Source organism: Apodemus sylvaticus, chromosome 1, assembly GCF_947179515.1.
Source record: "Apodemus sylvaticus chromosome 1, mApoSyl1.1, whole genome shotgun sequence".
Lineage (NCBI taxonomy): Eukaryota > Metazoa > Chordata > Mammalia > Rodentia > Muridae > Apodemus > Apodemus sylvaticus.
Genome location: NC_067472.1, coordinates 38,151,144 through 38,176,453, shown reverse-complemented (window position 1 = coordinate 38,176,453; position 25,310 = coordinate 38,151,144). Strand labels below are relative to the sequence as shown.

Here is a 25,310-nt window from a genome sequence, read left to right as displayed (position 1 = left end):
CTCAATGAGGTCCAGCCAAGAATCCAGTCATAACTGTATGTCCACGGCTGGTCACACCAGAGCTTAGGACTGAGAAGCAACATTTTATCAGTAAATGCAACACCTGTAAATTCCCCATGGAAACACAATTAACCCATTGAGTCTGGAGGAGAAGCATACTGTGAGAAAAACAAGAAACACAGCCTCAACTTCCTACCCACATCCAGCCCTGGGCTGGCTGGCCCAGCTTTCATGGGCCTCCTTTTGGACCCTAGGGCAGCAACTGGTGCTCTGTATCTGCTCCATCACAATCATCTGGCTCCAAAAATCCCTAGTCAAAATTCCCACTGTAGCCAGGTACACCTTTAGTTCCAGCACTCAGGAGGCAGAGGCATGTAGATCTGTCAGTTCAAGGCCAGCCTGGTCTAACCAGGACGGCCAGAGCTACATTGTGAGACCATGTCTCAAACAAACAAACAAACAAACACCTCCCACTATACCAACACATACACTTTCAGCTAGATGAGAAGAAATCAGACAGGTCTTCTGTAAAGCATTAGTGTCTGGTGGATCTAAACCTCCTGGAGACATCTGATGTTTTAAGAGCTGTACTCTGACCCCGATACAACTTACAAAATTGTGACCCTCAACACGCAAGTTTCCCAGCTCGTGTTATTTTTTTGTATTTCTCAGTCCACATTTTGTAGCTAAAAGATACCTTGATGTCAATAATAGCTTTCAAACTGGGTTGAGGGATAACAATTATTTCTACCAGAAGCCCTGAAGACCTGAAGAAAGCACACTGGGCTGACAATATTTCTATAATTAAAGGTACGGTTTTAGCCAGGTGTCTATGTAATCTACCTCCTCTAAGCTGGGTCCTACTCATCTCTTGAGGCTCTGGGACCTTGTAAAGTAATGAAGACACAGAGTCTCTGGAAGAAAACAGATCTTAAAAATATTGTATCAGGCCAGAGAGGTGGCTCAGCAGTTAAGAGCACTGGCTCCTCTTCCAGAGGTTGAGTTCAATTCCCAGCAACCACATGGTGGCTCACAACCATCTGTAATGGGATCTGGTGCCCTCTTCACACATGCATATAGAGCACTCATGCACATAAAATAAATAAATCTTAAAACAGAAAAATATTGCTATATCAACCAGGTTGTGGTGGCTCACATCTTTAATCCTACTACTCAGGAGGCAGAAGCTAGGGATTCTGTGAATTCAAGGTCAGCTTGGTCTAAAGAAAGGGTTCCAGGACAGCCAGGGGTACACAAAGAAACCCTGTTTCAAAAAACAAAACATGACGGGCGGTGGTGGTGGCGGCGCACACTTGTAATCCCAGCACTCTGGGAGGCAGGGGCAGGCGGATTTCTGAGTTCGAGGCCAGCCTGGTCTACAGAGTGAGTTCCAGGACAGCCAGGGCTATACAGAGAAACCCTGTCTCGAAAAAACCAAATCCAAAATAATAATAATAATAAAAACAAAACAGGACTACTAATGTATAATCTTTACAGATGATAACCTGATGGTAAAAATTATTCCTGTATACTTTCAGGAAATAACACACATCTAGAGATCAACAGAGACTATGTAACCTTTTGACCCTGAGACACAGCACTATCATTTACAAAATGCATTATCTGAATATTGCACAACTGAGTTGCCAAACAATAATAACAGTAAATCAAAACAGACCTCATATCATGGGCTAGGGACATGCTCAGCTGATGATTACTTGCAAAGTGTGCACAAAGCCCTAGGTTCCATTCCCAGGACACATAAACCTGGTATGTGGTCTGTGTCCATCAGACTAGCACATGGGAAGTTCTGGGCCATCCTCTGCTACACAGTTTAGGGCCCTCCTGAGATACTGAGATTGAGGAGAGGAGACCTGTATTAAATATGTTTACAATTTATAGGCTGCATTCACAGATACTCTGGGCCGAAGGCTCCAGGTGCTAGAAGAGCTTCTCCCTCTACTTCCTTCCAGTCTGAGGATGAGACACAGAAGCTGGAGGAATCAACATTACCTGCAGGTTTCAAATGAACCTGGGCTCACATTTCTTCCCTGTAACATGCATCAAGCAAGTGTTCACTGTTTCTGAGCCTTGGCTTCCAAGCTTATAAAATGAATACAGCCCGTCTTCCCCAACGGTCCAGGAGGACTCAGTGAGCTCTGAACCCACGGCCTCCCATTACAAAGCCCTGAGACTTCCTGCCCAGCTTCACCAGCAAACAAACAAACAAAAAAAAAAAAAAAAAACCCCACAACCGTATGCAATGTGAGAGCGTTAGGCAAGGCTGGTGCCTCACCCTGTCCTATCTGACGAGGCATCTCACTCCGAGTTGAGTCCAAGGCTTGGAAGCTGAGCTGAAATGAACCTGTCCCCAGTGAACACCGCAGCAACTGTGAAAACCAGGACATGGAGCCGTTCGCAAGCTTCCCTCAGGAGCATCTTAGACTCACTCCGGAGATGCTGCCTTCTGCAAGGTGCTTCACAGGAAGTGGAGGAGAAGGGGGTTGACCTGCATCCAAGCCATAAACATACATACATACATATGCACACCTATGCATGCTTGTGTGTACGTCTTTATATACATAAATGTGTGTTTATATTTGTCAATCTAAAAGAGAGAAGGGAAGACAGGGAGGCAGGAGAGCAGGCGGGGAGCAGGGAGGAGAGCGAGAGGTCCCAGTCCTTAGGATCCAGGTTCTCCTTTCTCTTCTTTTCATATTCCTTCATTTCCTGAGCAGTAACTATGCTACATCTGCCCTAGGACTGCAAAGATGCAGATCCGCCTGTCTCCTCAAACAACCCCTCCTAATATAAACTCAAGCCTCCGATAGGATTTTGTAGATCAAGTGTGGTTCAGACCGTCATTTAAAACACTCAGCGCTGGCGCTAGAAAGAAGGGCTGGAGAGATGGCTCATTGGTTAAGAGCACTGGCTGCTCTTACAAAGGACTTAGGTTCAGTTCTCAACATCCAAATGGCTGCCCACAACCTCTTGCATCTTCAGTTTCAGGGGATCTAACATCCTCTTCTGACTTTCACAGACTTCTGTATGTTGGTGTGTGTGTGTGTGTGTGTGTGTGTGTGTGTGTGTGTATAGCCATCTATCTTGTTCCAGCCCTATAGTGGGGGTCTGAACCCACATGAGATAACTGTTTTGCTCTTTTCTATTCAGAGGCCAGAGACACTTGCCGGTGCAACCCAGATGACACATACACACACACACACACACACACACACATACTCAGGCATATATACATACACATAAAATGTAATTTTAAAAAACTCTTTGATCTTCTGAATATATACACACACATTTCAAAGGATACTTGAGTTTCTATTTTTGAGAACATTTTTGTAATCCACCATTTCAAAGAGCAAGTTATAATCAACTTCTCCCCAATCAAAGGGCTTCTGCTGTTTACACTGTGACTGACAGCCAGGTAGGAACAATCAAGACCTGGGGACAGACAGGGATGATGCTTCCCAGTGTATAACACATCAATCCATAAATCGTTATCCTAAGTATGAAGCCAAAAGTGCTCGGCTGGGAACTGCCGGGAAGGATGGGAAGGATGTGCTACCGCTGTGTCCTGAGGACAGTTCACTGCTAGGACATGACCCACTGAACCAGCCCCGACGTTTAGTCTTCAAATTACACTCCAGATGATGCAGGGGACAGTGCAGCGGTGATTCAGAGCTGGGGAGACCCACACAGCTAATGCGCTTAATTAACAAGCCATCTATCTCCACCCCATCTCTCAGGGCCTTGAGTGAGGGTCGGAACCCACATGAGATGACTGTTTTGCTCTTTTCTGTTCAGAGGCCAGAGACACTTGCCGGTACAACCCCGATGACAGTGAGTTCTCTCTGCCAAGAGTGTGAGACACAAGCATGACCTGTGTTTTCCAGAGAAGTCAATCACAAACACGACACTTACAAACTTGGCAATGCCCAAGCTAAATGTATTTTTAACCCAGTTCTGTTTGGCCATCTTTTTCAGCAGAAAAGCCCAGTGAGAAATTTATCTTCGAACAACAGATGCCTCGTTCCCGACAGAGAGCAAGTTGCAGGGACTGAGGAGAATCCCAGCTGCCTTTCTGAAGTTCCTGACTACTGTGCAGCGGAGACCAGTCAGCTCCAGAACTTGACTTAAAATAAATAAATAAAGGTAAAAATAAATACTGGACTATACAAAAACATATATAGCAACAGAACAGATCCCTCTTCGAGTTATAACACTAAGCCTAAATATTTATAGATATCTAGGTCAATAGATAGACAGATAGATAGATAGATAGATAGATAGATAGATAGAGAATATGAACGAATACATATTCATGTTCATGTGTATGTATGTGCAGGGAGCTAGAGAAGTAATGCTGAAGTAGAGTGTTTCCCTAGCATACATGAGGCCTTGGGCCTCATCCCCAGCAAACAGTAAAATACACACACACACACACACACACATTCGGGAAGGGTGCAGTGGGGAGTGAACTGGGTCACTCCCCAGAAGTTTCCCTCCAGCTCCGTTTTCTTCTCCCCACACAGTGAGACCCTTTGTTCATTGTCTCAGGCACTGTAAACTGTTTGCACATCTATTGTGAGCTCTGGCTGACTCCAAGTCTGGAGTGGAAGGGGGGTGTGGATAAAATGGGATTCTGTGAATATAGTTCTGATACTTTCAAATCCACACAAGCTCTGCAAATAGCCAGCTCCAGCTAACCCAGGGCGGCAGCGACGGGTCCTGGGCGTCTCCGTGCGCTCACTTACATGTCTACTCTACAAGTAGCGCTTCCAGTTTCTTGAAGAAGCAATACAGTAGCCAGGAGCCTCAAATAGTATTTGGTGAATCTCATGGCCACTTTTTCCAGCTAATAATTAGTAATAGTAATAGACAGTCAGGGTAGAGTAGGTTGGAGTGGTAGAAAAGATAATGTGAATGAAGGAGAAAACTTCAACAATATTCCAAAGGTGGGGTGGGGGGTGGGGGGACATGTCAAGTTTTCTCTAGCAGTGAGATAGATCCTTGTCAAAGGGACAAAAGATTTTTAGAGCTTATTACATTTAATAAAAAAAAACTCAATTGACTGTGATCACCACTTCGCACAGTTTGATGGGCTATTCTGTCAGCATGAGATTTAAAGCACAAACTGGGATTAATCTCTCTCCATTTCATTTGACGAAATTCAAAAGAAGTTAAAGATGGGTGGAGCCCATTACAAAAATTCAGATTTATATACTACCTTGCACTTATACTATCAAATGAGAAGGACATCTAAGACAATATACTCACTGGGGTTGATAAGTTACTCATCGAAGAATTAAGTCAATAAAATTAAGCCACCTTCCATTTCTTCATTAACTTGTAAGCTTGAAAATCATTATTTCTTTGGTCTTGCTCGATGCCTAAAATTGCTAAGTAGCCCAGGCTAACCTCAAGTTCTTAACTCTCCTGCCTTAGCTTTCCCAAGAGCTGATATTCCAAGAATGATGCCACAGCTATCAGGTTTTCTTTTTCCTTCCAGTTCTAGGGATGAATCCAGGGCCTAGTGCATGCTAGGCAAGTGCTGTGCCACCAAGCAGCACCCCCAGGCCTTTGGGTGTAACTTTTCAAGCTTACTCTCCTATAGCAAAGTAACCAGAGCCAGAAATGGTGGCACAGGCCTGTAGTCCCAAACACAGACTTTGAGATCAGCCTAGATAAGCAATATAGGATGATGGGAGGCAGAAACAGAGCTAAACCACAGGATGTAGGCCCTTCCAAAGGTAGGATACCTCCTGGAGAAGAAGAAAGTAGCTGTTACGGGTCACCTGGACTGTATCAGGTGACTGATTATAAAGTCAAAGGACAGCCTTGGGAGCGTGCGGCCAGAAATGATGACGGAAATAAGACATGACAGCCATGTCCACGGACTACTGACTGAGTACCTCAGAGCAAGCCCAAGAGGCACCCAGGCCTTTTCTGGCACACAGCTCTTTTTACCAGAGGCCAGACACCTCCAAATCTATGCCTGAGGAACCCCAGGCAAGGGAAGTACACATGGATGATCTGAAAGCATGAAAGACAGCAGAAGTCTTCGGCGTTCCTCTTCCTTTGCCAGCACTAGCAAGCTGATTTCTCACCTCCCTTTCCCTCACCAGGCTCAGAACTGCCAAGGCTGAGGAGGTGACGGGTTCCCGGGAACCTTGCACAATCCCAGAGTCTGTGGGGCAAATCTGAATGCTGGTGACGGACCTTGGTTTTTATGCCAGCAGCCTTTGATTGTTTGGGGGACTGCCAATTTTCTGCATTAAGATTCTCTCTCCTAGAAATCACTCACTCACACACACACACACACACACACACATTTTCCTGACTAAACCCTGGCCTACAGGTTCTGTATGCAATGCCTTGTTTACAGATGCAAAGACTGGACACAATAGAATAGTAAACTGCTTAAGATCAGGGAAAGAAGCAGCAAGATAAAATAACTCATGGTCAGGTCTACGTGACGTCAGAGCTACAGATTGACACTTACCCATCCATAATTTAAAACACAAAAAAATTTTTTTTTCAAAAATTAGAAAAAATTTTTCTAATACTTGGAATTCACACAAGAAAAGTATGTATACGTGCCCAATATAATGTGCAGGAAATTTTGAAAAACAGTTTTATTCATAATAGCAACTTTTTACAAAAAAAAACCCATCAAAAGAATAAAATGCTGAATGCGCACACATGAAATGACACTGAGTGTGCACACACATAGGATGACAGTGTATGAACATACATGGAATGATACTGAGTGTGCACACACAGGATGACACTGAGTGTGCACACACGGGATGACGCTGAGTGTGCACACATGGGATGACACTGTGCACACACATAGGATGACAATGAGTGTGCATACACATGGAATGACACTGAGTGTGCACACACGGGATGATGCTGAGTGTGCACACACATGGAATGATGCTGAGTGTGCACACACATGGAATGATGCTGATGTACACATACATGGAATGACATTGCACATACAGACATGCAATGACGAGTGTGCACACACATGGAATGACACAAGTGTGCATACACATGGAATGACACTGAGTGTGCACACACAGGATGACACTGAGTGTGCACACACATGGAATGATGCTGATGTAAACACACATGGAATGACATTGCACATACAGACATGCAATGACAAGTGTGCATACACATGGAATGACACTGCATGCACATACACATAGGATGTGCTGAGTATGCACACGTGGAATGAGGCTGAACGTGCATATGCACACGTGTGACAGAGCAACAAAAGAACTAGTGAGTCTTACACAACAACACACACAGATGTCATGGAGATTCCCTGGAAAGAATGAGGACATAAATACTGACTTCCACAGGGCATGCTTTAATCCCAGCACTTGGGAGACAGAAGCAGGCAGATTTCTAAGTTCAAGGCCAGTCTGGTCTACAGAATGAGTTCCAGAACAGCCAGAACTATACAGAGAAACCCTGTCTCGAAAAACCAAAAAATAATTAATAAGTAAATAAATAAATAAATAAATACTGACTTCTTCATGTCAAACAAAACTAGTCCCTAGAGAGGGGAATCAAACAAGGTTCTCTTAGTGGGGCCAGTTCGATGATGATTCAAAATGTCCCTCTTTCTAGCCAAATGGCAACCACACCACTGACTTCCTAGAAGCCTGTGACTAGACGGCACAACACAGAACAAGTACTGAGTCGTATATTTGAAATATTAAATTTAATATTGTATTTACTGCAATTAAAAAAACCTGTACCAAAATGAAAAAAATCATTAAGCCTTTTACTTGAAAATTAAACACAAATCTGTATATAAATTATACTTTTACAAACACCATAAACATAACAATTTAGAAAATGTCTGATAATGACAATGTAGACTGTAGAAGAAGATCTTTCCTGGATTCCTCTGTTTCTTTGGTAAATTTTTTCTGTATGGAGACATTCCAGACAAACTGCTTTAAACTCCAGTTCTTAAGAAAGCTCAGAGCATCTTTTCTTTCCCTTCCCAAACACTCCCTCTTAGAATCATCTGCCATTTAAGCAGTGTATCCAACTAATATTCCTCCCAGATCTAAGATTAAAGTCTTCATTTAGCTCAGGTTGCCTTTAATTCCAATACTCTGGAAGTCGAGGAAGGTCTGAGTTCGAGGTCTACAGAGTAATTTCCAGAACAGCCAGGGCTATGCAGGAAAACTCTTATCTTAGATAGAAAAAAATCAAAGAAGCTTCGCTTAGGGCTGAGGGTGTAGCTCTGAGGTAGAACACTTGCCTAACAGGAACAGAGCCCTGAGTTTTTCCCAGCAGCCCAAAAAGGAAAGAAAATAAATTCAGCTAGATACAGGCCATATGCAACTCTGGACCACCTGGAGGCCTCTTACTTTCCAAGAGTCTCCAGCTGCCTGATTTGCCCCGGTAACAATAACACTAGGAGGAAAGAAACAAATGTTTTCAGTTTCATACCTGGGAAATTTCAGGGAGTGTCTATGAAGCCACAAATCTCTCTCCCCTCTTAAAACTCACCGAGACACTAACCAGAGCAGCCTGAGGCTGGGGAAGTGCTTTCCCCGAAGACAAACTCAGAAGTGCTGGACTCTAGTAGAAGCTACAGAGAGCAAGCACTTTCACAGGAGTCCGTGAATGAGGAAGTTCCTCTCCCAACCATCAATCAGGAGTCTGGTTTCTGGTCTGGCAGGAAGGGGAGCCAGGAAAGGCTCCTAACTGCAGCCTGGAGCCCCTTCTGTGCTCGTCGCTGAAAAAGTTCACCCTGGGGAAAAGACCCTATGGCAAAAGACAAGGGTGTGTGGGAGGCTCCCTGCATGCAGCATTGCCTGGAAAGGGTGGAGAAGAGAATGAAAATTGGTTCTCAAGAAGCCCTACAAGACAGCTGGAGGGGCTGATCAGATAGCTCAGCAGGAAGGAACACTTACGGTTCCTTAGAGGACCCAACTTCAGTTCCCAGGACCCACAGCAGGCAGCTCACAACCTCTTATAACTCCAGCTCCAGGGGTGCTTCCTCTTCCAGAGGACCTGAGTTCAGTTCTCTGCACCCCATCAGGCGGATCACACCTGCCTGTAACTTCAGCTCCAGGAAATCTGACATCCTCTTCTGGGCCCCAGGGACGCTTGTGTGTACATGCACATTAAAAATAAACCAAACTTATTTTGTAAACAATAAGGGTTGGAAAGACTAGTACTCAGTGATTAAGAGCATTTGCTGCTTTTACTGAGAACCTGGGTTCCTTTTCTAGAACCCATACTTGCAGCTCACAACTGAAGGGACTCTGGCTACCTTGAGTTGGGGAGCATGGCTCTAGCAGACCTTACCCTTCTCCCCCATTCCCTCAGCCTTGCTTAAAAACAATAACAACAAAAACAAACAAACAAAAATGTTAGATTACATTCCTAAAGCTAACCCCCAGGGTCTATTTCCTTATTGCCAATTCTTCCTGAGGCTGACTACCCAGGTCCAGTTATACAGCCTAGCAATCAAAAGCACCTAATTAACATGCGCAATTAAAATTAAACACTTCATCCTAACACAGGGTTTCCCATTTTACCTTTACAAACCATCATTTGCCTGCCCCCTCTCCATCCAGAGGCAGCCCTTTGTCCTCTTTTTCCCCCTTGTTTTCTTTCCTCTTTGTTCCTCTACCTCTAGCTCCCCGTTTAATCCCGTTTAATCCCTGCCCTCTGTCCCTTGGAGCAAAAACATTTCCTTTGTGCTGAGAATTTGGTTTTGGGGGCCCTGGTCCCACACTTTTCCTTTTAATAAGCCTGTATCTATAAAGTGGGCATGGTGGTCCACACCTTGAATCCTAGTCAGGAGGCTCTCTGAGTTCGAAGTCTAGTCTACCTGGTGAGCTCCAGGACACAGAGCCAGAACCAGAGAAAGAAAAAAAGGAGCCTCTAACTCCAGTTCCAAGGATGTGACATCCTTGTCTGGCCTCTGAGAATACCAGGCACAAACAAACACATAGGATACAGACATACAAGAAGGCAAAACACCATCGGTATAGAACAAAAAATAATTTCAGGAAAAAAATTAAAATCTGGAAAAGAGAGGAGGAAGAGGAGACAGACGCTACTGGCTTGAGGAGCGAACCTGCTGGCTCTGGGCTAGTACATTATTCAAGCTGCAACTTAGTAACAGATCTTTCCATTGCTTTGTGAGCTATGCCACTACCAGGCACTCTGGGACCTTTGCCTTTAAACAGTATGTTTTTTAAAATGTCTTTCTGAAAGGATTCAGTGCATCTCTTTTTAAAAGAAAAAAAAAAGGAAAATAACACACACACAAATATAGCGGAAAGATACTAATTAATAATATTAATAATATTAGCGGTAATTTGGAGTATCTTGCTCCAAATTCCGTAGAATGCTCTCTGGGCTTTACACTCAAGCACTGAGAGCCCTCAGGAGTTAAGTACCACAGATGACTTTATTAGCCATCAAAACTAAGTAGAGCTCAGGTCTGCAACTCACATAAAGTGACCAGTTAGTTAATTAAGCGCTGCAGTTCCTGCTGCTTCCGGGTCTAAGCCAAAAGTTCTGCAACACAGTAACAATTTTATTTGAGACCAACCAGATCTCAACAATAGCACACAGAGAGGTCCAAAAGCAATTCTACGCTTTTTTTGTTGTTGTTACGACTTTTTTGTTCATCAACTAGCATCCATTGGCTACAGAAATATAAAGGAATTCTCTCAATTAAATTTGCCACGCCCCTAGTCTGATTCAGGCTAGCTCATGCCTTCCCAAATCAAGTCGATTTGATAAGTACACAGTGAATACTGTCTGATGCCCTGCCCGGAAAGCCCTTGTGCCTACCACTATGACTCACTCAAGGACAGGGCCCAGGGCTAATGGGAAGTGACTGGCGGTATGCAGGGGCTGGGGTAAACAGGGGCAGGTGAACACCAGCCAATCCCACACCGGGGAGCGGCTGACTCCAGGCTGAAGAGAACTAAAGAGGAAGCGCGCTCCTCCGAAACTGAGCTCACCAGGAAGTCCTTTAGTTTTGCTGAGAAACTCCCTCGGTAATCTCCCATCATTCTACTTGGCTGGATCGTCCAGAGGCTTGAGAGTGGCGGGTGACGTCTGGGGGTACAGGGATGACTCTCCTGGGTGAAACTCCACCCACCCAGGTTCTCAGGTGCGCCTGCTATCCTTGTAAGGCAAAAAGAAACTGAACTGGAGCTGAGGCTTCCTTCCGTACGTGGGTAGGATCAGCTCTCAGATCGTGTAAACAAATTGCCACAGTTGGACATTAAAGCAATGACGCCGGCTGATAAATTGATTTTTCCATCCTCCTGAGAACAAAGGCCCTGAAAGCGCCAAGCCCTAGAAGGACCAAATACTACTCGAAAGCATTATCCCCTTGTGTTGTGTAACAATCAATTCAGAGCTTAAAAACATTCCATCCTGCAGGGGAGCTCCTTAGGCAGGGAGCTAAACAACCACACAACCTCCCCCCCCACCCACACACACCACGACAGGGGTTGGGGGACAAACTGACCAGATTCACCAGGCCTTTCTAGCCAGAGCAGGCAGAAGCCAGCAGGGGAGAAGACTCCAAGGCTGGAAGAGCTGCTTGGAAGACATTGCTGCAAAGAACCTGCTGAGCTGCCTGCCGGCTGTCCAGTGTAGTCCAAGGTCCCAGCTTTTGTGAGCTGTCACCCATGTGGGGTGAGCCTTGGTGATGCAGTTGTTCTGGGGTGATTTGTGCTCGTCCATGAGGGGTCATTTATAATCCTGACTCCATATGCCTGTAGGGAACCTCAATAAAGCTCCCTGGATCGCCAAAATGGCCGTTGGTGGTATCCTTACCACTATAAATTGGGTCTATCCTGGATGGGTTCCCAATCTGGAATTGAGAAGAGTGTTTTGTCTACCCAGTAAAAAATGCCTGCCTTGCCTTACCTTCAACTCAAGAGACTAAAGTTTCTAAAACACTATCAAAGTTTTCCTTTACTATGATGGTAAAAATGTAACTGGACTTTTAGACTGGTGTACAGTCTAAAAGCTCTTACCACCAAGAAAAACTACAAACCTGGTCCGGACAGGTGTCTCAGCAGTTAAAAGCACTAGTTGTTCTTGCTGAGGACCAGGGTTTAGTTCCCAGAACTTATTTCTCTGTTCACATCACCTGTGAGCCTAGACCCAGAGGATCTGCCACCCTCCTCTGGCCTCCAAGGGACAACAGGTACCCATCTGTTGTGCAATATAAGTGCAGGCATGTAATAAAATAATTTTAACTTAATAAGTACCTGGCCTGACGCAGCAGGTACTTAGCATATTCCAGGCCCTGGGTCCCACCCCCCAGTTTCCTGAGGCAAGAAAAGGGATGGGAGGTATTCATTCAGAGATGTGTCAAGATTACATTTTCACCATTACTATATTTACTCCTCGCACAGAACAGGAGGAGGAGAAACATAAAAGCCACACCCATCCAAGTCTAGTCAGGCTAAAACATTAGTCTACAGTCAAATAAGCACATTACAAAATATATCCTACTATGGAATGATGCCAGCCTTTGTCGTATTAAAGACCCAACTGTAACCATCTGCCAGGTGCCACTCAACAAATAGCGTGTGCTGCTATGAAATGACTAACTACAACTCACTCGCCAAGGGCTTAGGACACCTCACAAAAGACGCCACAGGCACACAACTAGAGAACCTGTGATTCAGAGTATCTCCTCTTCCTTTTTATTCACATCAACGTGCAGCTCAACTGTCCTTTTTAAGTCAAAGCAAGGGGTTGTTTCCTACCTCAAACTTTCCAGTTCCTCCTGCATCCTTGTTAGAGCCCCTTTTACAGCTCAACACATGTACCAGAAGTATAAAGCTGAGTTCCATCCTCAGCACCATAAAGCTAATTCATTAACGGAAAATAAAAATCCCTCCATACAACGCATTTGGCAAACACCCTGAGAAGTTAAAACAATTTGCATGGCAAGCTATTTGGTGATCTGTATTCTTCAGGCCCCACTTGAAAACAAAGCGATATTCCCCGGAAGAGTCGAAGCACCTCCTCCCCGCCCCTCCACTTTATCACGAAAGAATGAACAGCATTTGGCCATGTCATGTTTCAATGCGACACCTACTTGGAGAAAGCAGAAAAGGCAAGGGAACCCAGTCAGGTGTTAAAAGAAGTCTCACAGACACACCACGGGGAAACACGGACAGAAGAATTGCAGAAATGGGGGGTGTCCGCAGGCTCAACACAGAGGCTATGGTGCTGAACACGTCTGGTCTCCCAGGACCATTCTGCACGTGGTGCTCTTGAAGGTATGGGGGTAGAGGAGATATACTCAGAGCTCTCCAGAACCAAGTCACATGTGTTTTACACAGTAACGCCCAAGGCTCAGATAGGAATAGCCTTCACACTTTCAATTTTTACAGTCTACTACAGACTACTACGGAACTGAGAAGTTCACAAATCTTAATGCAGTTTTACTTCACAATTATTTTTGTTTCATCCTAAACTACCCAATCTCGAAATAAGTGGAACTGCTTTGCTTACCACTCACTCCTCACGTGATAATAATGGATAAGAACTGAAAAACAGATCATGTTCCATTCAAGAAACTAATAAAAAAGATAGATTTTAATTCCTGCCAAAGAGAATTATTGGGTTAGTTTTGGTGGTGGTGGTGGTGGTGGTGGTGGTGGTGGTGGTGGTTTTGGCTTTCTGATTGCGTTTATTTTGAGAGAGGATCTTATTATATTGCCCAGGCTGGCCTAGAACTCACAGGGATCTGCAAACTTGTGCCTCCAGGAGTGGTAGGATTAAAGGCATGTGCTACCATAAGTTGCTGAGTTACTTCATTATTGCTGTTTCATTATTTAAATTAGCGTATTAATTAAATTATTTAAAGTAAAGGTGGGTACCCCTTTTAATCCCAGCACTCTGGGAGGCAGAGGCAGGCAGATTTCTGAGTTCGAAGCCAGCCTGGTCTACCGAGTGAGTTCCAGGACAGCCAGGGCTATAGTGTCTCAAAAAAACCAAGGCCAAAAAAATAAATAAATAAATAAATAAATTAAAAAAAAAAAAAAAGAAATTCTGTCTTGGGAAAAAAAAAAACAGAAACAAAAACAAAATGGGGCTGAAGAAGTGGCTCAAACATTAAAAGTCCTTGATGCTCTTGAAGAGGACCCAGCCCCAATACAGCTACTCATAAGACTATCGGTAACTATATAGCCTCAGGAAATCCAGTCCCCACTTCTGGCACATAAGCGATATATAGACTTCCATATAAACAAAGCAGCATAGAAATAAAATTCATTAATTAAATTTTAAAAATATTTTTTACTGCAAGTTTTATGAACCACAAGTGGGAACATACCCCAAGGGGATAAAAAATAATCCAATGGCTAAGTATTTGGGGGGTGTCACAGTCCCTAGTGGTTTTTTTTCTGAGAAGCTTGGAGATAAGGACCAAGATAATAGGCACATGTCATAAAACAAAAACAAAAATACCAGGACAGAGGACAGAGGCCTGTGGGTGCAACCCAGTATCGGGGTTCTTGCCCATCACACTGCTATCATCGGATCAGCAACACCTAGGCCTAAGCAACAGTGCAGCTGCCAAATTCTAAGAAGCACATGTCTAAATCAAGTGGAAAGAAAGAGAAGAATTTCAACTCACAGTTCAGCATTATGCAAAAACCCTGGAAGCCTACTGAGTGCTTTCCCTGGTACCCTTCCAAATAAACACCAGCCATTACAATAATGGATACCGGGGATAGTTCTTTTTAATGGGTAAAGCTAACACCTTAGAACATCACAGGTGTATGAGCCACTACTAAAAAGGAGGATGGGCGGGGCATCACAAACTTTCCTGTACTGGTTATATGGCCACTACAAGTTCTCTATTCTTTTTTCTTGATTTATTCATTCATTCATTCATTCATTTAATGTATATAAGTACACTGTCACTCTCTTCAGACACACCAGAAGAAGGCAATCAGATTCTATTACAGATGGCTGTGAGCCACCATGTAGTTGCTGGGAATTGAACTTAGGGAGCACTGGAAGAGCAGTCTGTGCTCTTAACCACTGAGACATCGTTCTCTATTCTTAAACGAAGTTCCCGTGAACCCTTCTGTGCTTAAACTCACCAAACAGGTATTAAGTTGGGCCTCTCCGTCTATGGCCCTGACTCTTGGGCTTGGGATCCTGTGACTCCCAATGGGCTAGCCCAGCTAACATGCTAATTCGGCTTCCCTACACCCAAGACTGGGAAAACCACGCACAAGACAGCACCAAACCAAAACACACCTTTATCTCGAAACATCAAGGTCACTGTGGCCACAGTTTTTGCATCCCTGATTGTTGCCAAGGCTATCACCAATGAGGCATTTTATTGAGAGACAGCTCTCAATTGAGATAAATCTGTAATACGGCCAGGCAGCTTAATGGGATTTGTTTTAGGGATTAGACAAGGAATGCCCTAATGGCTAGCTATCTTGGGAGATGAGGAAAGGCGAGTGATCATTGGTCCTCCCCAATTCCACAGCTGCCCTATAGCACCCACATCTCAAGCCACAGTCTAACCAAATCAAAATGACTTTTTAAACAACTACTCTTAGTACACAGAGCTACAGCAACCTAAAGTGAGTCCCACCACCTGCTTTCAAGAATCTGTCCCCTTTAGAGATAACCTCTGGAGGGGGAATAATTGTGTGAAAAGAATTAATGGTGGGGACATTGTCATCGCCCAAGCACTCAGATACATTCAGGAAGTGCTCACCGCTCGCACAGGACAGAGCTGGTTAGCTGTGATCTGCTGTCTGTGCACAAGGAACTAAATCAAGGGTGAAGCAAACGCAGGCATTAGTCACTACAAACGAACTCCCCAGAGGGCGATACAAAGATGAAACTGGTCTTAGTCCTAAGCAAACGTCAAAAAGAGGACCATTTACTGTGTTGGGAGCGAGTGGCCTTTACTATGAAGGCAGCTCTCTGGGCGTCAGGAGACCTGAACCACTAATTAGTAAGTCAGGAGTTTCTGTGATTCTCCTTCCCAAAGTTGGGATAGTGCCATCCCAAGCCTTCCAAAGAGAATTGTACCACCACCTTTTCCGCATCTCAGATTTTTCAATGGCAAACTATCTGGCACTTCTACCTAGATTTCTAGACCTCACCTCCCTTATCAACCCAAAATCCCTCACTTTTTTTGTTGTTTTTTTTTGTTGTTGTTGTTGCTGTTGTTTGTTTTGTTTTTTGAGACAGGGTTTCTCTGTGTAGTCCTGGCTGTCCTGGAACTCACTCTGTACACCAGGCTGGCCTCGAACTCAGAAATCCACCTGCCTCTGCCTCCCAAGTGCTGGAATGACAGGCGTGCACCACCACGCCCGGCTCAAAATCCCTCACTTAATCCCCATACTTAACTTTCAGGACCTGTGACCACTGTGTCCCCAAGCACCCGCTCTCTGCCAGTGCATGGTGAGGTAAGTGCATTCCTAGTCATTCTCTATAGTGACTGACATCAGGAAGTATCTGCTCACATGCCTTCTTCCCCGAAAGAATCCCCGAAGGGACGCAGAGAAGACAATCCCACCCTTTGTGGCATCTCTGAATAGCGGGGTGTGCATCAGTATTACACATCCCTCCCTCAGTGCCAGAGATCATCGAAAGCCAGAGCCATCTAAAGCAGTCCACCATGCTCATGTGCAGTAGACTCCTGCAAGCAGAAATAGAGTCAATTCAGGACTCAGTCCAGTCCTGGAAGTGACTAGCACTAAGTAGGTGCTCATTAAATGGCAGCTCGGTGGTACTGAAAAGCTACAACTGGGGATAAAGCTCAAAAAAATAGGGTTAAGGCCCTGGGTTCAATCCCCAGCACTACTCACCCACATCCACAGAAACAATCTCTCTCTCTCTCTCTCTCTCTCTCTCACACACACACACACACACACACACACCCTCACCAAACTGGTATTAAGTTGGGTGATTCTGGTGCACAAAGGATTGTATACCAGAATTTCAAAAAGAAAAATCCTCCCTTTATTCAATCTTTGCAAGAGGCTCTGTAGAGGGAAAACAAGAACAAAAAACTCAAAAGCCACTGTTACCTTGACTAAAGCGCTCTCTCTTCTCTCATCTCCCCAAAGAACAGCACCCTGCCCAGACTCCTAACAGGCACTGTTGATGCCATCCATTCCTTACAAAACTGTGGATGAAACGCATGGCTTTTCCTTACCTTTGCATTCCCCAAATTGAAGCGGCATTATTCAAGAAAATGTATTGGACTGGCTAATAATCCTCATCCTAACCAGAATTACTGAATGGCCCTTTGTAACAAATACAATTACTACTTCCTAATTTGGCAGCCAAAACTACCTTCTCCCCAGGATGGACCTGTTTTCCGTGAAGGGTTGTGGGCACAGCAAACACAGACCACATAGGAAGCTATGGAGGTGTCTCTGCCTCTGCTGGGATTCCAAAGTGGAAGCAGGGAGTGTGCGGTGCAGGGCAGTTTCTGGGAGGGGATGACTCTTCACTGGGAACCTCAGGAAAGCCACAACCATTATTACTCAGGTCAGACAGTCGCCAGAGAAGCAACTCAGACTTAGAACTAAAACTAAAATCGAGGGGAAGGCTGTATTCCATTACTGAGTCCTGGCAGGTTCCCTTCCAAGCTCTTCACATGTCAAGAATGTGAAAAGGTCTGAGGTCGAAATCCCTGATTATTTAAACCTTAAAATAAACTACTGTGTAGAAGCGGAAACTTAACAAATGGAGACATAAAATAAAAAGGGCCGATGACAGGTAAGATGCTACCAGAATACAAACCATTCATCACTCCCTTCTGGGGCTTCTTCCAAAACCCCATCTCCATTCCCTACTGCAAAATAAGCTGTAACGCAGAGGCTGAAAAGGACTGACTGAAAAGGAAAGTGAGGATTTGGGTACCAAAGAGTCCTCCGTTTCTCTAGCTACATGGCTCAGAACTTCTGCATTAAGCTGGAAAGAGCACACATACACAGGCGTCCAGTCGGTGACCATAGGCACAGAAAGTCTTGGGAGCAGACACCAGGGCGCTGGACTCCACACTTTTCCCCTACTTGCGATTTCATCTCAAAGCCAAGTGACTTCAAGAGGCCATGAGCCATCAGCGCCGTCCTCCCAATCCTCAGCTCCGGGAGGACCCTTGCTAACTACAGCCCAAAGAGTTGCCGGAGGATAGTGGGGAGCCTCACGGAACCCACCAAGCTCCCACGCAACCGCTCGCCGCCCGGCTCGGGAGGAAACTTACCCGCGGCCAGCCAGCCAGCTCCCGCCGCGGTGGGAACCCGCGGTCTCCCCGCACCGGCATCTCGCGCGCGCTTCCCGCACGTCCTCCTCGCCGCGGCTCAGAACTACGAGCTGCAGTGGCGGACCCCGTTCGCCACCACGGGGAGCCTCCCCTTTGTCCCTCCTCCCGCGGCGCAGACGGCCCGCCCCGCGCCTAGCTGCGCCCACGCCGGCCGCCCGGCCGGGGAAACTCCAACGGCCGCTACCACCCCCGCCGCCGGGGGAGAGCTCGCCGGCGCCGCGCCCGAGGCCCCGAGGCGGGCAGCGTCATGCGCTCTGACTCCCGGCCGGCGGCGGAGGACCTGGAGCCGCAGGAGGCTCCCGAGCTCTCACGTCCCGCCTGCACCCCCGCCTCGCTGGCCGGATGGTTCGCTCCGCCGCGCGCTTAGAAGCCAGCAGGTCCGGCCGAGCGCGCTCCCGGGGAAGCACTGCGCGTTGGCGAGGCTGGCCCGCGTCCGCGGATGCCCGGGAGGTCGCGCGGCGCGTCCAGAGGAACACTGTTTAAAAGCATCGCCGGGCTTCCCATAAGCAGCGCTTACGTTCTCTTCCAGAGAACAACTGGGGAAACCACAAAGCTTTGCTTCGGAGGTGGCCTGCGGGACCAGCCAGCCCAGACAAGTGTTGTACCCCAATTTCGCAGCTCCACTGCTGACCCAGATTCCAAGGATACAAAGGTGTTTGGATTAAACAGTAAAGCGGGACTTTTTAGGGCAGTGCCGGCCAGGTTACCTCCTTGGCATATGATCAGTAACTCCAATAAAGAGATTGAAATCCCTCTCTGTCTCCTGAGTATAAAAGACAGGTGGTCACAAAGCTGATCCGACAAGATTTATTCAGAGTCCCCCTGTACAACAATCGTGCGATTCAAACAAACTGCTGTTATAGAAGTTGACTATTTAGAGTCAAAACTGATACATGTAATTTTGGGATTAGAAAAGAAAGAGTTGCGCAGCCCCCACCCCCCGCCCCCGCTTTTCTTTCCTTAAATTGGAGTGCAACCCCTAGCCTTGGACCACAAATGGAAAGGTAAAAAGTAGAAAGGTCTGGATAGCCTCAAGACAAGATCCAGATGCCCGCGGGCACTCTGAAAAATAGCTTCACTTCCTGTCTAATCAGAACAAGTTTGGCAGTACATATGGAAAAACAAGTCTTGCAGATGCTGCCCTCAAAGGCTTGCACTGCTGCTGGCCTCCTTTGGAGTAGGAAGTCCACGCCTCTGAGTAAGTGCTGTGAGTAACATTTCCCACTTTATCTCCAGTTTCCACAGGGACGCCGGCTGGTCTTCCTGACTGACGCGTTGTGTTACTCTCCTCCTGATCTAAGCACCTATTTAAAAATGGTTCTCCAAGTTAAGAGGTGCTGCTGACTTACAGTGGTAATGACTGCACTTATGAACCGGTCACACCTTACTTTCATGAGCTTATTACGTCATCAAAGCATCAACAAAGGAGGAAAGGGTCCAGAATGCAGCAATTACACCTGCTGAATGGTTACCTTTTCCTCCCTAGAGTGGGGCTGTCCATTTGAGCAGTCATTACCACCTGCCTGTATTCACATTTCACTTTCAGTTGACTAAAATTAGAGCCAATGAATGTTTCGGTTTCTCAGTCATAATACCTACCTTTCCAGGGATGACAACCATATGTGCCTAATAACTGGACTGGGCAGAACAAATAAAGAATATTTCCATCGTGACAAATGATGATGACAGATTTATACACCATAATACCAGTTCTTCTGACACAACACCTGCATGGAAACATTCCACAAACAATTGAAAACTCGATTCAGTTGCTACCCCAGCTTTGTGATGGCACTATAAGCCATACAACTCTGGTATGTGTGACAAGCTCTTGCTCTGTAGAGCAGGCTACCCTCAACCTAGAGATTTGCCTGCCTGAGGATCTGGAGTGCTGAGATTACAGAGAAATATACTGCACTCTTCTGAGAAGCAATGTATTTCATAGTGATACAGTATCTCAAACCTACTCCTGGAATCCTCCCTCCCGCAGAGGCTGGATATCACTGTGCAGAGCAGGCTAGCCTTCCTCCGGCCTCAGATGATCCATTACAGAAGGCAGTAAGCAAGCAAGGAGAAAATGGAAGGGTTTCCCTTCTGATGTGGGAGGACTGTGTTCACCGAAAGCTTCCCAGAGATACCTCGCTAATACAAGTTAAGAGGAAGGAAGGATGCACATGTGAGACAAAATTAAAGGAAAAGGTCTTCCTGGTGAAAATAATATGTAGAAACAGAGAAAGCAGCTCCCAGCCTTCCCTGAGAGTGTGACAATGTGAAGTGACAAGTGACCCTGGTCAGCAGGTGCTGAGTCCCCTTAGGGAAGTGGGATTTAGGTAGCATTTTATATAGATCTCTCTGGTGTATTCTGGGAAGATGGTGTTAACAGTTACAGTCTGAGGAGCAGTGGACAGAATTTAATCTGGAGGGTCTGGAGAGACGACTCAGCAGTTAAGAGCACTGACTGCTCTTCCAGAGGTCCTGAGTTCAAATCCCAGCAACCACATGGCGGCTCATAACCATCTGTAATGGGATCTGATGCCCTCTTCTGGTGTGTCTGAAGACAGCAATAGTGACAGTGTACTCATATATGTAAAATAAATACATCTTTAAAAAAAAAATTTCATCCGTACAGAATACCATTCTGGGCAAGCAGGCAGAATGGGATGTGGTATTAGACGAAAGGAAGGCAAACTCCAAAGAAACGGAGGAAGTGCCTCAGTAGGCTGGGTGACTCCGATCGGCTGTGAGAGACAAGAGGAAAGTGGGCCCAGTGTGACTCTCAGGTGTGCAACCTATTTAAGAAGACAGAGCTTTGACCACAGTGGAGAATTCAGGAGCGGGGAGCTTACCTTGGGAGGGGCCCGAGGAAGGATAATGAGTGAGTTTAGGGACAGATGAAACTGCAGTCAAGGGCTATGCATCATCCAGGTGGAGATGCTCAGTAATTCCACACTAAGCAAGTATCAGCTGCAGGAGGTATTAATGAGCACCTGGCTAGAGAGCTCTGGAAATCATCCATGAGTCGTGAAAGTTTGCCTTCAAGAAAAGGCACGAGGCCAAGGTGGACCAAAGGCAGGGCCTGCCTATAGGAACGCCTGTATTACAAACTCCGAGGGAAAAAAATCAGAGCAAACCTGACAGGGCAGAAGACACTTTCTGGAGAAGAGTGGTCAAAAGCCATCGGAAGAGTGAGAATTAGGAAAGGGACCACAGTCAGTTAACACAAAACTCTGGGGAAGGCAGTCGAGAACTGACAGCAACTGGAGACAGGCTCTGCTGGTAGATTTACCCAGCACAGGTAGTTCTGAGTTTGATCCCCAGTACAACATAAACAGTGTGGTGGCACACTCAGGAGGTGGGGACAGGAGAATTAGACATCCCCCGTTGCTATATAGTGAGTATGAAGGCCAACCTGAGCTATATGACATCATCTCTCAAGAAAGAAAGAAAGAAAGAAAGAAAGAAAGAAAGAAAGAAAGAAAGAAAGAAAGAAAGAAAGAAAGAAAGAAAGAAAAGAGAGGAAAGAAGGAAAACTCTGAACTGGATTGCTTCAGGGAGACCCACTGTTGAGGTTGGCCAAAGCTGTTCCATTCCAAAGTTTCACTACTTCCCAAGATGCCCATTCTCAATCAGGAGAAATGCAAGTTATTTATGTCCAGTGATAAAGAGCTATTAAATCCTACTTAACAGAAAGCAGGCCTAGCAGTAGTGACCAATGTCTATAATCCCAGTGCTTATGCAGGAGAATTTTGAGTTACAGGTCAGCCTCACCATCCCTAGGAGGTTCTGCTTCAATGAAAAACAAAACTATAAATACAAACACATAAAGTAGTCAGGCCCGTAATCCTAGCTGTTTAGCTACTTGGGAGGGAGCTGTTTAAGGTCATGAGCTGCACAGACTATGGAGTTATTTCAAGACTAGCTTGAGCAATTTAGCAAGGTCCTATCTCAAGGATCAGAGATGTAGTTCAGTGGTAGAATGGTTACCCAGCATGTAGGAAGCCAAGTTTAATCATCAGTGTAGATAAAAATAAATGGGGGGGAGGGGTGTAACTACAATATGAGAAAATTGATACAGCAAAAAGAATAATGACAAGAATAACTATCAAGGGGCCAGGCAGTGGAGGCGCAGGTCTTTAATCCCAGCACACTTGGTTGGAAGGCAGAGGCAGGCAGATTCCTGCAAGTTTGAGGCCAGCCTGATCTACAGAGTGAATTTCAGAACAACCAGGGCTACAGAGAGAAACTATGTATTGAGAAACAAACAAACAAACAAACAAACAAAAATCTATCAATGAAAATGAACACCTTTTATCTAACCTGTCATAACAAAAATAAAGCATGAAAATACATAAAAGAAAAAGTATACTGGGAAAATGTTTTGATGACAGCATTATGAATAGAACTTTCCTCTTTTAAAAAAAAAAAGAACTTTCCTCTTAAAATTACAGTCAATGCTTCAGTAGTTTGTAAATTATGATGTATAAGGTTTCTGAAGTAGATTAGTTAAAATAAATCTGTGTCAGCACTCTGGAGATAGAACTGGTGGGTCTCTGAGTCCCAGGTCAGCCTGGTCTCCATGGTAAGCTCCAAGTCAGACAGAGCTAAATAGTAAGACTGTCTCAAATAAATAAATAAATAAATAAATAAATGAATAAATGAATAAATAAATAAAACAACTCAAACAAATGTAACGAACTAAATGCATTTAGTCGGATTTCCTATGGAATGTTAAGATTATTCTCACCAGCAGAGAGAGGATTCTAAGCAAGAACCCAGGTCATACTAGCTGAAGTAGAAAAGTCCCCAGTTCAAGGTCAGCCTAAACTACACAGCCAGTTTTAGGACAACCTCAACAGAAAAGGAGTGTGGGGGGGGGGGGGAGGGGGGGACAGGAATTAAAGTGCTTGCCTAGTTTGTATGGGCATCTAGCCCCGCAAGGAAAGAAAAAATAAGTTAAGATTTGAGCTCTATATGCAGAGATATTCTGTATCCCCCACACACATACAGAGAATATATTTATATACAGATGTATCTGTGCATGTATATATTTACAATATGGTTACCTAGTTTCTACAGTTGGGAACAATGTAAACTCACACTGAAAAGTCTCTAGGCTGCTTTCTGCACCTAAGGCAGATTGGAATCATACCGACCCACCCCTTCCACAAACATTTTTTAAATGCCTACTCTATCCCCTAGGGTAGGCAGAGAAAGAGATAAGGCCAACGTATAACAGAGAGCTGCCTACAGTATGATGAAGAGAAAGATAAACACACAAAAGATGACAAATGACAGGTCAAAAGAATTGCCCAAGCAGCAACTAAAGCCCCATATGATCTCTGACACTTTTCAAAAGGATGACGAGCCTCCCTTACCTTCCTGCTCAACACATCTTCTCCCCTGGCTCCTGCACCGCCTCGCTCCTTACATTAGCCTTTAAGGACCGATTCTCCAGCACCACCCTACTGCACTCCCCTAGAGGTACTTGGGAGTGGGGTGGGGCATCTCAAGGTTACTCATTCCTAGTTAGCTATCACATATTAATCCTTTTACTCAGAAAAGGTGTTTAAAGTACTCATCTTTGATTCATTTTTTCTTTTGTGGAGAGTGGAGGCTGGTGACTGGCTATCTAGCTTTCTAAATCCTACATTCCTAAAGAACTGTTGACTTGAGCGTGGAACTTGTAGTTCTTGCCCAACCTGTCCACCCTGATGATTTATTTCTCCTCTCCCATCTCCATGGTGCTAGAGACAGACCTGGGGCCTCACAAGCATATTCATACCAGACATGCACCTGACCTGAGCTACATCCTCAGGCTTTAGAACTTTGTGGTCTTCATTCAAGTCAACATCAGAGATGAACAGAGATGGGCACAATCCCAGCACACACACAAAAAATCATGGAGTATCCCGTATTTCTGCAAATATGGGCAAAATATAACACACATATGTGTGTGTGTCAGTGAAATCCAGTTTTCTGCACACTAGCTAAAAATTTAAAACTAGAGGTGGAGAATGAAGAAAGTAAATAAACTAAGAAATTATCATCCGTGATAAATTCCAAGAGAAAGCCAGAGAAAGGGAGATGATCTAATTCCCAAAGTAAAGCCATTATGTCATACATAATGGTCTAAATTCAACAAAAAATTGCAAGGTATATGGCTGGAAAATACTTGTTGGTTATATTTTAATTGATGTAGTCTGTTGTGATTTCACACCTGTTAGAAAATATGCTTAGTAGGATTTCAGCTTACATGACTAGATATGACGACTAGAATTTTAAAAAAAACTCAAAACTTTTAAAATTTTAAAGATTTTATTTTTATTCTCTGTGTGTGTGTGAGAGAGAGAGAGAGAGAGAGAGAGAGACAGACAGACAGACAGACAGACAGAAGACATGAATGCAGTGCTCTCAGAGGCCAGGAAAAAGCATCAGATGCCCTGGAGCTGAAGTTAAATGTGGTTGTAAGCCCCCTGGCACATCCTCTGTAAGAGTAATACATGCTTTTAACTGCTGGTAAACCTTGCAATTTAAAAAAAATTACTCCTAGTGTCTAAAAATAAATTATATTATCTATTAAGTGGTGAAAACTTCTGTCCAGGGGCTAGAGCGATGGCTCAGTGATTGAGAGCACGTGTTGCTCTTGTAGAGGACCTAAGTTCAACTCCCAGAACCCACATGGCATCTCACAACCTTGCAAACCACAGTGGGCCTGATGCCCATTTCTGACTTCCAAAGACAGGCACATAGTACACATATATACATGCATGTAGGCAAAACACTCATATACATAAACTAAAATAAATAAATCTTTAAAAAAAAAAAGACCATAAGAAAGAAAGAGCGGGAGAGGTAGCACAGTAGGTCACTAGCACTGGGTGCCCTCCCAGGGGTCCTGAGTTCAATTCCCAGCAACCACATGGCATTCATGCAGACAGACAGACAGACAAAC

General features: G+C 44.9%; 1 protein-coding gene across 3 annotated transcripts in view; it reads right to left on the bottom strand.

The window, feature by feature from the left end:
* The window catches only part of Tjp2 (tight junction protein 2), a 95,605-nt gene that overhangs the window by 57,592 nt on the left and 12,703 nt on the right, over nt 1-25,310 (bottom strand). Inside the window, exon 1 of one of the 3 annotated variants that reach the window (XM_052188032.1) lies at nt 18,299-18,680. The exons of 1 other annotated variant lie outside the window; for it this stretch is intronic. In XM_052188032.1, coding sequence (XP_052043992.1) covers nt 18,299-18,358 — 60 coding nt within the window. In that variant the 5' untranslated portion in view covers nt 18,359-18,680. Of the gene's footprint in view, nt 1-18,298; nt 18,681-25,310 lie in introns of those variants that run through there. One more of the 3 variants, XM_052188015.1, reaches the window with a different exon arrangement.